This window comes from Panicum virgatum, chromosome 6N (assembly GCF_016808335.1).
Source record: "Panicum virgatum strain AP13 chromosome 6N, P.virgatum_v5, whole genome shotgun sequence".
In the NCBI taxonomy this organism is placed as follows: Eukaryota; Viridiplantae; Streptophyta; class Magnoliopsida; order Poales; family Poaceae; genus Panicum; species Panicum virgatum.
Genome location: NC_053150.1, coordinates 40,017,457 through 40,033,039, shown reverse-complemented (window position 1 = coordinate 40,033,039; position 15,583 = coordinate 40,017,457). Strand labels below are relative to the sequence as shown.

The window sequence follows — 15,583 nt, the reverse complement described above, 5'->3', positions numbered from 1 at the left end:
CAGAGCATCTAAGTGCATCCAGACTCACAGCACTGCATCACTGCCACTCGGTCGATCGCGCCTAGATGCCGCCTTCCCCACTACACGCCACAGACCTTCGCTGTAGAATGACAGTTCCATCGTCCTCGCTAGAGAGACTACTTTGAAGGTGAGCTGGTGTGGTTGCCGTGTTGTCACATCTTTTTAAAATGGTGAAAGGGCACTGCTATTGGGCTGTCGTCTTTTGTCACGTTTGTCTGGGCAAACAATGCGACATATGGGAAACCCGTGATCGCCGTGCTGAGCAGTGACAACCTGTGATCTCGTACTCGCAGCTAGATACACTATGGTCCCTATTTTGAGCTATACGAGCGTGTCACGAAGTTTACACTGTATGCGGTAGTCGTCATCATCGTCGGCGGGATCTCGGCCGCTAACTCCTCCCGCGCCTAACTTGTCCTAAATTAAATCACGGAAAAAATTCGCAAGAACTTCCCTTATTTCACGAGCATTATGGAACCCACAAACATAACAAGTTCACATCAATAATATCTATAGAAACAAATGACAAGTAAATTACCACAATCATAAACAACCATAATCCAAACTGTCGAAATAGTCCATAATAACAATAGAGAAATAAGTGCCAATAACTAACCACACCTACCATTCCGACCTCTCTTATGTTGTGCGTGTACGTGATCTGTAGGGTAGCTATGACGGTCTGGTGGCCTCACATCTCTGGCAGGACGGCGTAACAGAGCCACAGGTGTATGCAAGCTGGGATCATCGTCCTGGGTAGGCGTAGCAAACAACCGTGTAAAGTCATCGAAGGAGGCCACGTCGTTGTCTTGAGACCACCCTACAGATCAAAAAAAAATTTAAGCAACATTCAATAGGTGAATGCAATTCCATACAAATTATACTACGTACCCTGTGTTGGAGGTGGTGGTGGTGGTGGATAGGAAGAAGCTCCTTCATATCCTCCTGGTGGCGGCATAGGGTGATACGAAGACGGCCCCGCTCCGGTGAACTGTTGTGATCCTGAGTATAAATAATAATGTATGAGCCTTCGACCATAAAACATAAGCAAATAAAATTATGCACCACATATTTATCTAAAGTCCCTGCAGGTGGTGGCATTGAGGTAAACTGGGTTCCTTGAAATGGAGCCCCTTGCGAGGCACCTGGCCCTCCATAGGGCTGAGAACCAGGGTACTCGTACCCTGTATGGAGTCGTATTTAAATACTGCATATAAACATACGGATCGGTAAATATCACACCATACCTTCGTACTGTCGGTGGTATAAGGGAGGCTGCTGCCATGCGGGACCACAAGGAACCGACGTCGACGCTTGCGACGATCCGTAGGAATCCTCGTACTCCGTCCGCGTACCAAAGGCCTGATGGATGCCTCGGGCTCTATCACGTTGAATGATCCAGGCCTCGAGTTGTGCCGGCATGCTCATCGTAGACCCGCCATAAATCCTCATTACATTCAGTGAGCAATCTAATTCAAGCAACCTACACATTTCGAACTGCAACCAAAAAAATTTAGTATACAAATCTTAAAAAATCGAAAATGCCGTCAACATTTACTCACCGCCCCAGCTAATGCCTCATCCTTGTGTCGTGTATAGCCATCCTGCGAAGTCGCAACATGCGGCTGTGGATGCATGTCAACATACGTCAAACGGCAACGAGTCTTCGGTTCATACCAGGTCAAGTACGCCAGAAACGAAGACTCAGTGTGTGGACCGGTATCCTCAGCCAACTGCTCGTCTGCATCATCCCACGCAGCCACCCACGGTTGTAATCTAGTGACCCACATTGTCGAGAAAGGATGTCCAGCCCTTGATAAACTGCACGTTAAATAGAAATTAGTTTCATGTTATTAGTACATGGCGACTTATACATTTTTGTTACCTATGATCGTGGCACTGAACACGATCCAACGCTGAAGACACAGGGAAAGACTGGCGTCGACCGAACTGCCTCATGACTCTTTCCGGGTAGTGGGCCTCAACTGCAACGTCGTACACCAAAGCTGCAGTAGTCATCCATAGGCCCTGGTCCTGTGTGCACACCGAAGATATCCCAAGCGGTGCACGTGCGGCTATAGCCAAAGGACTGTATGGCTCCCACATAATATCTTCTGGGGTCAATTGATCAAATTCCACAACAAACTCAGGATAAGACTGTCGGGTCTGTACATGTGCCCATGTTTTCTGCAAAAATAAAAATTATGTGTCCATAAGAAAAGTATTGAGGGAACAATGTATGACCATAGTATGCATAGAATATAAATTTTTATCGGGTCCATACCTGCCGAGAGTACCAGAGAGTCCCCATGGTGGGTCTGTCGTACTCCGTGTCACCGTACATATCCGGCTTGTATGGTGACTGGTCAATCATGGGACGACCGATAGCAATCCTCTCGTAAGACCAAAGCTGTAGCAGAATTAGGCACCCCGTTAGGACAGCATTCCTATCATTCTGCCGTGATGCCTTGCAGAGTCCATGATATATGCATGCAAGAACCGCTGAACCCCAACTATATAAGGGTATGGCATCCTCATCTGCATCGGCGATCTCCTGTGCGTAGGGCAGAAGCACCCTATCCACACAGTGGCCGTGTGAGTTGTTGAACATGATGTACCCAAACAACCACAGCAGGTATGCCTCGAGTGATCTAGTCACGTTGTACTCATTAGCATCGGCTGCCAACAGATCCGGCTACAATGAAGTACGAACATTGAGAATAAGAAACACATGAGGTATTTCAAAGCCATAAAATACATCAACACATTGTTTTGTACGAAGTTGTACCTGAAACTGTATGAGCCATGACTTCGAAGGGCCTTTCGACTGTGGATGCTCATTGAAATCTTCAGGATCAATCGTGGTGGTAACACCTGCAAAACATTCCTCAAGATCCTCCAGCCACGTAGAAGGTACCACGCGGGGCCCAACAGCGTCTCCGGTGATAGAAAGACCAAGCAGCATCGCAACGTCCTGCAGGGTCGGTGCCATCTCCCCACAAGGGAGGTGGAACATGTGTGTCTCAGGTCTCCATCTGTCAACGAGAGATGAAAGTAGAGACCTGTCTAGCTTCACCAAAGCACTCTCAGCAAGACGAGCCACAGTGAGAAGACCTGCCTCGCTCAGCCTGCATCATACAGTGCACAAATGTTAATACATTATATAACAAAATGTATAATGCATAAAAACAGAAAATAGATGACATATCACCTGGGCACCCATCGTAGGTCTACAGGAACTAACTCTGCAGGTGGACGTGGATGCAGCACGTTTAGTTGTTGGTGTTGAACCACAGCAAGGAATGACTGGTGACCCGAGTCTATTGTTGGGTCCAGCAACGCAGGAGTAACCCCGGCCATACCTACCACGTAAGATCAAAACAATACAATACAATTACACATATTTAAATATTTCTAATAGTTCCTTATATTTCCTAAATACTTTCTAAGATTTTCTAACAATTTATAATAATTTCTAATATTTTCTAACATTTTTTAAATTTTCTAATATTATCTTGCAATTTTTAAGACTTTCTAATACTTCTCTAACAATTTTCTAGTACTTTTTAATATTTAATCTAGCAATAATCACTACTAACATTAATTAATTAGATTGCTAATGTAATATATCAACGCTAATCACTATAAGTAACTACACCTAAACGTACCACTAATCAGTCCTAATAATAATTAAACTGATTGCTAATATACTGTTTCAACAAAATAGTTTCTATAATTTTCTAACATTGTCTACAATTTTCTAACATTCTCTACAATTTTCTAACATTCTCTACAATTTTCTAACATTTTCTACAATTTTCTAATATTATCTTGCAATTTTTTTGATTTTCTAATACTTCTCTAACAATTTTCTAATATTTTTTAATACTAAATCTAACACTAAATGTACTATATCAACGCTAATCACTATAAGTAACTGCACTTAAATGTACTACTAATCACTCCTAACAATAATTGAATTGATTGCTAATCTACTATTTCAAAAAAATAATTACAACATAATCTATTTATAAAGTGTAGAAAATTTTAGTTACCTGCAGTCGCCGGCTTGAAAATCCGGCAGGGCTTCGCCGCTTTGCCTCTCTCTCACCCCTCCTCTCCCTCCCTCCCTCTCTTTTCTTTTTTTCTGGATTTTTAGTGAGACAAATGAGGGGGTGAGGGGCAGCCAACACCTTATATAGGGTTGTGGGGGCCGGTCGCCCCGCAGCCAGGCGGCCAGAGCCCGCCACCCTTCTGTCGGGCGGCCTGGGGAGCCGGCCGCCCCGCTGCCGGGCGGCCGGTCCTCCAGGGACATTCGCGCAATTTTTTGTCGATTTTTTTTGCAGATAAGCCCCTGCCGCCCGGCAGACAGGCGGCCAGGTCCCGGCCGCCAGGCAGCGGGGCGGCCGGGGTATATTCCTATAAATTTCGAACACGAAAATATATTTTTATAAAAAACAAAAATAAAAAAAAACCGCTAGAGCTGGCTGCACCTGCAACCGGCCAGCCAAGCAGCAACAGCAGCCACCACTAATGCATAGCGGAGAAGAATGGATAGTGCTTTCGCAGCTGCAGCTAATCGGCTCAAATTTGACATGCATATATAGATAGGGAAAATTGGATCTTTACCATCAAAAGAACTGATATTTAGATATATATATATATATATATACCATCAAAAAATTTGGTGTGAGATATATACCATAGAAAAATGCAACGTTATAGCTATCTACTATTTTTCTTGCCTCCCGTCAGTTTTGCCGGTGCCACCGTCGCTCTTTCACCGGCAGCGGCAGCATAGCCCGAAGCCGAGCCGAGTCCGAGCTCTCCGCGGGGCGCCTCCGCGCGGCCCATAAGCATGCCCGCCACGCCGCCGTCTCGACCCGACCTCCCCGCAGCAGCAGCGACAGCGGCGCCGCCCCCCACGCGCTGCTCCTCCACCTGCTCCAGAACCGCACTTGAGAGCAAGACTTCTTCTAAACCATATCTAGAAACAAATTACGACTTGAAATCGACGAGGAGATGAGGTGAGCTCATGCTGTAGAATCGGCTGCAACTCGTGTCACTTCATTGCAAATCCATGTTGCTGCTTGTGCCAGAAGCACCACGGGAAAGTGGCGTGCAGGGGCAGGGGAGGGGCGGACGCGGCGCGCGTTGGCGGCGCGGACGCGGCGCGCATGGGGGCAGCCTGCCCCCTGGCAGCCGGCGCGGGGAGGGAGCGCACCCGGCGCTCAGCCGCGCCGCCGAGGCCTACAAGGCGATTACCGCCCCCGGCCTGGCCGGGAGGACGCCGGCCCTTGCGGGTGAGAAATTTGCGATTTCGCCATTATCAAAATTAGGCTTCGCCAGAATGCCATCATATATTTGAGTTTCGCTGTTTTGCCACTATGAAACTGTGTCCACTCGCTGAAATGCTTTTTAACCGTTTACCAATTCATTTCATGTTTTATGAATAATCTGGCCACATGATCTGACCAATATACTCTTGGACCACCCAAGCTTATCCTTCTCTGACTCGTTCCTCTTCTTTCTCGTTCTCCCTCCGCCTGCGCGCCGCCGTCGCCCGCCGCCATGTTGAGGGTCACGCTGCCCCCTCCTAATCCCGACCAAAATTGGCAGCCAAGCCTCCTTGCAGCTGCAGCAATCCGTTTCAAGTGCTGCAGAGGTCTGCTTCAATTTTGATTGAGGATATGCACAATCTAGGTGGAGGCAACTGATCCGCATGCCGCATGTCCGTTGTCCCTCGATTAATTGCCAACACATGAATTCTTCTCCTTCAGAGCAAACCAAACTAACAACCAAGAAATTCTGCAGTGTCATTTAATCTTTGGTGCTCATCCCCTCTCGTTCTTTATTTCCTCTCTTCCCTCTGCTGCTCATCCCCTTCTCTCTGCTCCGGCCGGATGTTCGACATCGCCAGGTCGTAGGCGCTGTCGCCGGCCTCCCCGCGCCGTAGCCCCGGCCCACTACCTCGCCCGTAGCCGTCGCTGGCGTCCGGCGGCCCGCCCGCGCTCGCGGCCGCCGGAGGCATGGAAGGAGAAGCCGGCGACAACAGAGACTGAGGAGAAGACGTACGGGAGCTCAGGGGTGGAAAGGCATCTCCCGGTGCCGACGCGGCGGCGAGGCTTGCGGATGGTGGTGTTGCGTGTGCGGTGGCGCTTGCCCGTCGGCCATGGCGTGCGAGCGTGAGAGAGTGGAGGCCGAGCGGATAAGACTTGTGCTTCAAGGGCACAATGGTCAGGTCACGTGGCTAAAGAGGAGAGAAATCGTAAAATGAACTGGAAATGAGGGAAAAGGCATTGTGGCGAACATACATCGTTTCATAATGGTATTCTAGCAAAACTCAAAAGTTTGATGACATTCCAGCGAAGCCCATTTTCGACAATGGCGAAATCGCAAATTTCTTGCGGGCGGGGCGAGGCGGTGGCAGTCACCAGGTGAAAGAGCACAGTGGTAACGGAAAAAACTGACGGGAGGCAAAGAAAATGGTAGATAGCTATAACGTTGTATCTTTCCATGGTATATATCTCACGTCAAATCTTTTGATGGTATATATCTAAATGTTGGTTCTTTTGATGGTAAGGATCCAATTTTCCTATATAGATAACTAGGTGTCTAGTTACCCTACACGTTGATGTGGAATTTCTTAAATAATTTTACGGTGAGATTTGAAAGTAGAAACACTAAGTTGATTGCATGGCAACATTCACTGAAATTAGGTGGAAGACATAAATAGATAATCTTTGTGGATATTGACGTGGCGTCTGATATAATGGGTTCCTATATGATGTGAATATATAGCTTGCATATTAAGAGAAATAGATGATATGAATTTTACTTGCATGTTATTTTTTTTATCGGATATGGTGAAATCGATAAGATAATAAAAAAACACCATTTGAATATTTGATCATATTATAGAAGAATAGGTGATGACAAAATAACGTATGTATACGACTTTACGTTAATAGATTAAAAATTAAAAGTATTGCACATAGTAGTGATGATATAAATATTTTTTTCTAATTAATAAGGAAACGTGATGAATAGATTGCATGAAAGGATTGCAAGTTAGCGGGACATTTAGTGGGGGATGATGTGGACACCTTGAGCGAAGAGAGAAATAGTTAGTGGGTGCCATCTATAAATCTATATTTTTATTATAATTTTACATGCAGCGATTTAAGTTGTACTGTATTTAGTAATACGATAATTAACACAGGATATACTCTCAACATCACCACATGTCCTTTGCTTTAGCTCCCGCTGCACTGGCACACATGAACAGAACTCGCCTGGGCGAGAACTGAAGAATGACGCCATTGCTATCCCGTGAAACAACTTCTGACTGATGGATCAGGTTTTTCGCGACGTATGTGTAGCCTGATTTTACGATTTAGTTCTTGTATTCATTTATAGTACTGTGATGGTTTTCAAAGTAGTTTTTTAAATAATATGATTACAAGGCAAAACAATACCACTCAAAACAGGGGGAGATCGAATCGCTTCTGCATCCGTGGAAGCCTAGCTAAGTTAGTATGACATTAATTAATCCATCATCACTTCATGAAAAAAAATCAGAATTCCTACCATCTGAGAGAGCAAGAAAATTGAAAACCATCCTTACAAAATATAAGCCCTTAGAAATTAAAGCTGTCAGTATGTATTTTTTTTAGAGAAAAGGTCTCCCCCGCTTTATTACAAGAACAAAGCATACAAAAGTGTCACGAGAGTAAAGCAAATCAGCCTAAAGGCTCTTCACGTTCCAATCTGGGAGACGTGATCGACTCAAACACAGAGCAACCGTGCACGCAGCTGAGAACAAAGTCTGTGACATTCCTAGCCGAAACGTGCTTGGCTTCCTGACTCTCACCGCCCTGCGCATCTCTGAAGGCCGATCGGTGTCGAGGTGACCGAGAAGCTCCCAAATTTGAAGTCGAGCTGCTCCACGCGATCCTCGCCGGTTCTGCTCCTCTTGTCTCCAGCACGGCGATGATGTACTCCAACTCCGTCATCCTGTCTGGTTTGATCAGCGGACGCCATCTTCTCATCCTCTTGGCGCACCTGGACAGCACCCCTTCCACACTTCTCCATTTTTGCCCCTGAAAACACATAGCATTTCGTAAGTTCCAGATTGTCCAAAGAACAGCAGCGCAAGTGTAATTTAAAATAAGATTTCTCTTATCACTAATCCACCATCTAGCCACTGACTCAAAATCAGCACCTACTAGTAGCTGTCAGTATGTATCAATAGTTTCAAACATCATATTATGGCCGTGTTTAGTTCCTGGAGGTGTAAACGCAAAAAAATTTTGTGTTTCGAATCTTCCCAATTTGAAGTACTAAATGAAGTCTATTTACAAAACTTTTTACACATATGAGTTGTAAATCGCGAGACGAATCTAATGATGTTAATTAATTCATGATTAATCAATAATTAGCGGATGGTTACTGTAGCATCACTGTTTCAAATCATGGATTAAGTAGTCTCATTAGATTCGTCTCGCGTTTTACAGCCCATCCATGCAAAAAGTTTTGTAAATAGACTTCATTTAGTACTTTAAATTAGCAAGATTCTTTTACAAAATTTTGTGTTTACGACTTTTTCGCGTTTACGGGGTGGAACTAAACATGGCCTATATATATATATATATATATATATATATATATATATATATATGCATTGTTGCAATTCTGAACTTGCACAAACCAGGAACTTTATTTGCATTGACGATGTTTATTGGAAGAAATAATCGAGAACTAAACTTTTTTTTCGAGACGGGATAATCGAGAACTAAACTTGATTGCCTACAAAGAATGGTTTTAACTTCTAGAACATGGAAGCTAAGAAAACAATGCAATCTATCATCACTAGCTACCCAGCCTTGTACTACTCATCTCCATCTGACTCGGACTACTCTTCGTCGTCTCTCTCCGTCTGCATCAGATCTTGTTGAGCTTGGGCGCCACGACGAGCGGGTTCTTCTTGGCGATCTGCTCGCGGCCCGCCGTCTTGAAGTCGAAGTCGCAGGCATGCTCGTCGGTGTAGCGGTGCAGCGAGCAGAACGTGCCGCCGCAGCGGCAGACGAACCCCAGCAGCCCGACTTTCTTGTTGCACGACGTGCGCATGCACCGCGCCGGCTTCGGCGCCGGCGCCGGCGCCGCGCTAGAGGAGGCCGCGGCGGAGGCCTCAGGCGCCGGCTGCTCGGGCGCGACCTCGATCTTCCCGGCCACGGCGGGGCCGGCGTCGGCGGCCTTGAGGAAGTCCCTGTAGCAGCTGGAGCACAGGTTCTTGGTGGCCGCGGAGCCGAAGAAGCTGCACCCGTTCGCGCACATGACGGGCGCCGCGGAGTCGGCGCCGGAGGCCCCTGCCTCGTGCTCCTCCTTCGCCTCCGCGGATGAGCCGCTCTCCTCCACCGCCGGCGCGGATCCGTCGGCCTTCTTCTCGGCGACAGGCGGAGCGACGGCGGCGGCGGTCTGCAGCACGTGTTCCTTGTAGCACTTGGAGCACATGTTCTTGGTCGCGGCGCTCCCGAAGAAACCGCAGCCGTTGGCGCACATCGGCGCCGCGCCGCCGCCGCCTGAGACCTGCTGCTTCTCGGCCGCCATGGCTGTCGTCGTCGCCGCCGCCGGTGATCGCTGCTACGTACTGCTAGAGGGGCCGATCGGGATCGCGGGGGAACCGGGGCGATCGAGCACGAGGCGTTGCGTTGCGTGGACGAGGAGGATGAGTTGGAGAGACCGAGGCACCACGCGTCTCCTTTTATTGGAGAGGGAGGCCGAGGCCAAGCGCGAGGCGAACAACTCCGAGTCCGAGCCTGCTCGCGGTGGAGTCGGATCCGTGTCAGGGACTCAGGGGTGGAGCCGTGGAGGTGGACTAGAAGAAGTTCCGATACTTCGCCTGGATCCTCGTGACGAGAAGAGGCTCGAGTACGCACCAGAAGCCCGGCGCGATCTCTCCAGCTTTTGTTGGCGGCCACGGCTGGATAACGAAGTTGAAATCCGGATAGTTCTTAAAATTTTCTTTTAGTTCAACTTACTCCTACAACACTATTTTAATTGATCCATTTTATCCAATACCACGTTTTGTCTTTTTCTTTCTCCATATGTAAGTGAAGTTCAAAATTGCTATTTCGTAAGGTGATGGTGGACTTCATAAGCTGTGTTTAAAAATAATAATATAATCATCATTACTTTTTTACAATTATTTGTCCTGAGGAACAATTTATTATTATATGCCAGGTCATCTTTTTTTTAAAATAATGACCGAATAATCTTCCACTTGTGTGCGGAGAAACAACAAAGATAGATACTACCTCTGTCTCAAAATATAAGCATTTCTAGATTTGGTCAAAGTCAAATTTGTTCAACTTTGACCATCAAGATTCTTATAAATGAGTTATTTTAAATGTAAACATTTACATATTATGATAGTTGCTTTCATAACAAATCTAATAATATTATATTTATCCTATAAATTATTTATTATTTATAGTCAAAGTTGAATAAATTTGACTTTGACTAAATCTAGAAATGCTTATATTTTGGGACGAAGGGAGTATTATTATGGGAACAAATATCTACACAGTATTCACAGTTTGCGAACAACGATTCTGCTTAAACCCAGCTATATATTCTGTAAGGCGGCAGTCCAAACAGGACTAGGTAAGTGAAATATAAGGACTCTTGCATTGAACAAACAGGCATTATTAGAACCAACCTAAACTTGTAATCATGACAGATGATTAGCCATCAGCCGGTACATGTCGGTAGAGAATGAATGGAACCTGAAACTCATAATTGGAGTAGACGCACGCATTGTTTTGTGACAGGAAATGGAGTCATGGAGATACAACTGGTCTGCCATCCGCGGCAGAGAACTTCTACTGATCATAGGTATCTCAGGATTAAATTACATCACAAGATAGAAAACCGTTTTGCTGGGGCGCTATGTATCATGACTACCGCCCATGCAAAAAATTGTTAATTACAACAACAGTTGGGTAACAACAAGGTACACTGCGCAGAGACACGAATGCCGCCGCAACCCATATTGTCCTATACATGAGGGCTGTAGCTTGAACTCCGGTTAATTCTGCAAGGCGGCGCCAAGACGGGTTGCTGGCCACCGGGTAAAAAAATTAATTTACGAAAATCTACATTCACGGTCACTGGTGCTCCGCTGTAGTAAGTTTACCCACTCCCAGCGCCGACGCGCGAAGCTCATCGGCTGACCCTGGTTATGATGTACCGGCCTTTCTCCATGTCGTAGATCGTCTTCAGCTGAGGCCTTCTCCACCTCAGGATGGAGAATGCTGTAAATACAACCACAATTGTAATCAAGAAAATTGGTGCCAAGCCAGAAGAGTCATAGCTGTTTAGATATGAAACTGATGAGTCTGAGTACTCTGTCCGGTTCATCGTCGTTTGCACAATGAAAGCACCCAATGCCCAGTCAACAGGCACACCGTGGATTTGATTTACAACATTAATCCTGAAACAAAACTCATGTAAATATCCAGGTTTGAAACAAAAAATAAAATTGTACAAAAAGGCTTCACCTCTTATGCTCCAGCGGCATCTTAAGAGTATCATGTAGTAAAGCGATTATATATGCTGATGAGAAACAAAACAGAAGCAGCTCTCCCTCATTGAAAGAGCTGTACTTCTTCTTAATCTTCGACCAATCCCCATGGCAAAATTTCTCCCCAGCCACCATCAGATCAGAAAGGAAGGACTTTGAATGCAGACCAAAGAACTGTTAAGCGATCAAAGGTCAGAACGAATTTTGTACCATTGATGGCTGAAAATATTGACATGAAAGAAAATAGAAAATCGTGCCAGAAATGTTAATCTTGCTGTTTTTCCTGCATTAAGTTTGAAATCTAAGTTTTGAAGAAGACTCCAACCAAAGAGAAAGGATCACACCTTTGAAGTATGGTAAAAATTTTCTGTTGCTAAAAAATTCCCTTCCAGCTCTGGCACAAATGCCGCTCCAAGGCGGCATTCATGATATGCACATTCCTCTGCAAAAGAGCACTCAGTCACTTCTATTATGCCGTGAAATTAAACTGAGAATGAGAGTGCATGAGATCATCCTTGGAGAGGCGCCACTACAACTTGGGAGTAACTGAAAATTGGTTCCTCATGTACTGAGTTTTGGTACTTCCCCAGTTATAATTTTAGTGCCTGCCTTTCCAAGGAGGGGCATCAAAAAACTTCTAATATAGATTCAACTGTTTAGAGATAAATTGCAACTTCTGCAAGTCGAGTTTACTAACATTACAAAATGAGTTTAATTGATAACTACTCACGACTTAGCCATACACAGTAAGTTATCCTTAAATCAGAGATTATCAATAATTCCACTATGATTGGAGTATTCCAAAAAGGTTGTTAGTAAATGAAGCCATGTAGATCACTGATCACTGAAGCCATATTCCTTTCATCTCATACAACAATAATCTAATGTGTGGACAAAAATTCAAGTTCAAGACAGATAGTATAGAAGTGTTACAGTTTACTTCTTCAGACACCATGTGTTTGGTAATTTAGTTAACAGTTATGGAGTGTCCAAGTGGATTTATTTGCCAAAGACTGTGGGTTACGGGAGTTCAACTAACCAGGTTAAAATCATTTTTGTCCCTTATATTAATTGAACCAAATCCTTTGGAAAAGGCTAAAATCCACCAAGATTAACCATCCAGACTCCAGAGTTTTCTTCTTCCCTCTACTGCTAGCCTGCCGAATCTAGCCAAACGAAATTTTGTCCTAACTAGTTTACTCTCAAACACAATGGTAAGTTAATCTAATCTGTCTGGGTTAAGGCTACCTAGCCAAGTTATTTTTAACCCTGAACTGAACACAGACTAATTCTCATGAGTAATGCAGGATTCCTTTTAACTATAGTAATCAGTTGACTCTATAAGTATAGTCTACTCACATTGTTCCCCGCCAGTGTTTTAAAGGCGACAAGGCAACCCAAGGCAAGCTGGGTGCGCCTGGACACCTAGGTGACGCCTTTAAAATAATGTTCCCCGCTGAATTCAGCAAACAAATATGAAGAACAGGGGAGCGCTGCTGAAGAAGGGGGGGGGGGGGGGGGGACGGAAATGTAATACTGCAAGAGGTATAAGAACAGATGGCTACCTTTTCCTTTCTGCAATAGTGTTAGCGCTGCAGATCTACACTCAGAGAAGTTCCCCACAGCATGAGCAAAAGGTCTGTATTCGACCTTTGGCTCAAGAACACTAACAGGAAGTTTAGCTGTTCCCACCATACTTGTAAATCCCCTTGGAGTGCAAGGATCTTTGTACTTCGTTTGAGTAATTACATGTGCGGCCACTGCATAATTAAATCAGACATGATGGCTGAAGATTTATGCTGGAGTTACACATGGAATAGCTTTACACAACATATGCATATATAGTAGGGCAAGTCATAGCACATGGACACACGAAAAATACAACAGTAGGGCCTTTTATCCCCCAGTTTTTTGTTTTTTGAAAAACCATCCCAACCAAGTTGAGGTATATTGTAGATGAAAGACAAGAAGGAACAAACAAAAGAGAAAAAATAAACATGATCAAATAGTCATACTAAAAGTTCTCAAATATAATAAAGTATATTTCTGCTGTGTGTGTGTGGTTCTTTGAGTCTTTCTCTGTTTGCGAGTGTATTTTAGTGATTATGTTGCATTGGTGTTTGTATTGCTCTTGAAATCTGTGGTCTGGCACCCCTATCAATGAAAATTCAGGTGGGGATTCTGTCCCCCCTGGTTACCGTAGAAAAAAGGATTGAACTGAATGGAGTTCAAACAGCATACACATAATGCATGTGTGCTACTGTTATTTCACATTGGACAGTAAACATGAATTTAACCAATCAACTCACTTGATTTAAGGCCAGGTGAGCTGAGCAAGTCATGGAGTGACTCGTATGCTACATTCTGCAGATAGAATCAGAGAAAACATTCAGAACATACAAAATAATAGGCAAGGTACACTTAAAAGAGCATAAAATGTGCTGCCTGTAAGGTGCAGGTTTTTCTATGCTTCTGTGAAACTTTGCGATATGCAATTCAACGAAAGGATCATAACAGATAATGGACAGACATATATGCATACAACTCACTAGGCCAAATTGCAAAAAGCTGTGGCTGTACAGATTATATGAGACATCGCCAAACTTAAGCACATGAGAGAACTCCGGGGGCAAAGGTTCACCCGTTACAAAAGTGACCTATTTAATCACAAACAGGAAACCAGTAAGACCTCACAAATTTTGGTTTAGGAGGATCCACTCAATAGTATGAAAGCAACACACGGAACCTGAACAGATGCCCCACCAAGCTCAATTATCCCAGTGGTGTCGTGTGGATCACCGCCTAGAGTCCCCAATGCATAATTTGCTGCAACCCATGCATATATACCTTCCTCAGCCCCTGCACAGCATTTTTATGAACTTACATGATCACCTTAGTGAAGACAGAAAATTCAATTCAACAGAACGTGCCCTACACCAATTCAACACAACTACGTCCAATGTACTGAAATGCAAGCTCCCAAATTCAACGGATGTACTTCCTGCTATACTGATCCATCGCATACAAGAGCTCCAATTCAACATATTTCCATAACATGGAACCAAAATTACATAAAAAGCTGAGCAATTTACTGTGTATAACATGCCTGAGATCACGGTGGCCCATTTGTCCTGGAACAGGAACCCCGATTGGCGAAGCACATCCCTGCATGACTCCAGAACAGACTCTGACACCGCGGCGTCGAGAAGCCGGAGCCCTGCCGTGGCCATGAGCCGCACCTCGGTGTCCGCCCACCTCTCCCGTGGCACGCGGCGCCGCGCAAATTCCACCAGCGGGGCCAGCGACAGCCCCGCGCCGCGGGGATCCGCCGCGAAGGACGACAGCCCCGGGTTCGCCTTCAGCGAGGCCGTGCGCGCCCAGTCCAGCTGCGGGGTCGCGCCCCGGCCCGGGCCGGCGCGGTAGGCGATGACGTGGACGCGGCTCCCCGTGCTGCCGGCGTCGATGATGACGCCGTACCTCGGGGGCGCCGAGCGGGACGCGAGGAGGAGCAGCAGGGCGAGCGCGGACGCGGCGAGGAGCGCGAGGGCGCAGGCGATGCGGCGGCGGGAGCCGGGCTGCCGCCGCGGGGCGCCCATCCTGATCCGGGCGGCGGGGGAGGGGACGGGAGCTAGGGTTTGTTCCTTGTGATCGCCGCGGGCATTGGGGCGGCGCATCGGACAGGGGGTGCAGATCGGCCCCGGCGGCTCGTTCGGGGCGCTCGGGGCTCGCGGCGCGTCGGCGGGGAGGTGGGGGGTGCCGGCGCGCCGCGGCGAGGTGGTGGCAGGGATCCGGTGCGGGGAGCGAGCGTGGGGACCACGTGTGGCGGGGCGAGCAGTGGGAGGGGGTAATTGACCGTTAGTGGTTACCGCAGACAGGTGGCAGCGCGGGAGAGCTTGTCGCGTTGCGCCGTCTTCTCCGGGTGGTCCATGGTGACTGGTGAGGGAAAGGTTATCTCTTCCTAGCACTTCCGTTTTGTTT

General features: G+C 46.3%; 3 protein-coding genes and 1 long non-coding RNA gene across 5 annotated transcripts; 1 reads left to right on the top strand and 3 right to left on the bottom strand.

The window, feature by feature from the left end:
- Nucleotides 1–508: 508 nt before the first annotated feature.
- On the bottom strand, nt 509–4,137 carry LOC120677399 (serine/threonine-protein phosphatase 7 long form homolog). The gene is made up of 9 exons (XM_039958551.1): nt 4,077–4,137; nt 3,233–3,383; nt 2,810–3,149; nt 2,306–2,716; nt 1,907–2,208; nt 1,584–1,842; nt 1,269–1,518; nt 913–1,023; nt 509–841 (listed from the first exon to the last, which is right to left on the bottom strand). Exons 2-9 carry the CDS (start codon nt 3,379–3,381, stop codon nt 633–635), a joined length of 2,031 nt encoding a protein of 676 aa, XP_039814485.1. The 5' UTR covers nt 3,382–3,383; nt 4,077–4,137; the 3' UTR covers nt 509–632.
- A 1,057-nt stretch (nt 4,138–5,194) lies between these two features.
- Nucleotides 5,195–6,648, top strand: LOC120677255. Its single transcript, XR_005676236.1, has 2 exons — nt 5,195–5,324; nt 6,388–6,648. It is a non-coding gene; the product is annotated as an uncharacterized LOC120677255 (long non-coding RNA).
- Nucleotides 6,649–8,744: 2,096 nt separating this feature from the next.
- Nucleotides 8,745–9,692, bottom strand: LOC120679579 (zinc finger A20 and AN1 domain-containing stress-associated protein 12-like). Its single transcript, XM_039961192.1, has one exon. The coding sequence runs from the start codon at nt 9,628–9,630 to the stop codon at nt 8,965–8,967; it is 666 nt and encodes a 221-aa protein (XP_039817126.1). The 5' UTR covers nt 9,631–9,692; the 3' UTR covers nt 8,745–8,964.
- Nucleotides 9,693–10,865: 1,173 nt separating this feature from the next.
- LOC120677730 (probable apyrase 6) lies at nt 10,866–15,463 on the bottom strand. 2 transcript variants are annotated; one of them, XM_039958910.1, is made up of 9 exons: nt 14,712–15,463; nt 14,352–14,464; nt 14,155–14,262; nt 13,915–13,969; nt 13,171–13,365; nt 11,950–12,047; nt 11,583–11,779; nt 11,429–11,515; nt 10,866–11,336 (listed from the first exon to the last, which is right to left on the bottom strand). In XM_039958910.1, exons 1-9 carry the CDS (start codon nt 15,277–15,279, stop codon nt 11,168–11,170), a joined length of 1,590 nt encoding a protein of 529 aa, XP_039814844.1. In that variant the 5' UTR covers nt 15,280–15,463; the 3' UTR covers nt 10,866–11,167. The 2 variants fall into 2 exon arrangements, with proteins under 2 accessions (XP_039814844.1, XP_039814843.1); XM_039958909.1 differs by having other exon boundaries at nt 10,866–11,515; nt 14,712–15,414.
- Between the last annotated feature and the right edge of the window lie 120 nt (nt 15,464–15,583).

Bases quoted from the DNA above. Each gene is read 5' to 3' on its own strand.
- LOC120677399 (XM_039958551.1), bottom strand. From the start codon at position 3,381: ATGGCCGGGGTTACTCCTGCGTTGCTGGACCCAACAATAGACTCGGGT. The intron at 3,150-3,232 runs GTGATATGTCAT...TGTATGATGCAG, and splicing joins GACCTACGATGGGTGCCCAG to GCTGAGCGAGGCAGGTCTTC. The intron at 2,717-2,809 runs GTACAACTTCGT...ACTTCATTGTAG, and splicing joins CATGGCTCATACAGTTTCAG to CCGGATCTGTTGGCAGCCGA.
- LOC120679579 (XM_039961192.1), bottom strand. From the start codon at position 9,630: ATGGCGGCCGAGAAGCAGCAGGTCTCAGGCGGCGGCGGCGCGGCGCCG.
- LOC120677730 (XM_039958909.1), bottom strand. From the start codon at position 15,279: ATGCGCCGCCCCAATGCCCGCGGCGATCACAAGGAACAAACCCTAGCT. The intron at 14,263-14,351 runs GTTCCGTGTGTT...GTGATTAAATAG, and splicing joins TTGGTGGGGCATCTGTTCAG to GTCACTTTTGTAACGGGTGA. The intron at 11,780-11,949 runs GTGTGATCCTTT...ATCGCTTAACAG, and splicing joins ATTTTTACCATACTTCAAAG to TTCTTTGGTCTGCATTCAAA.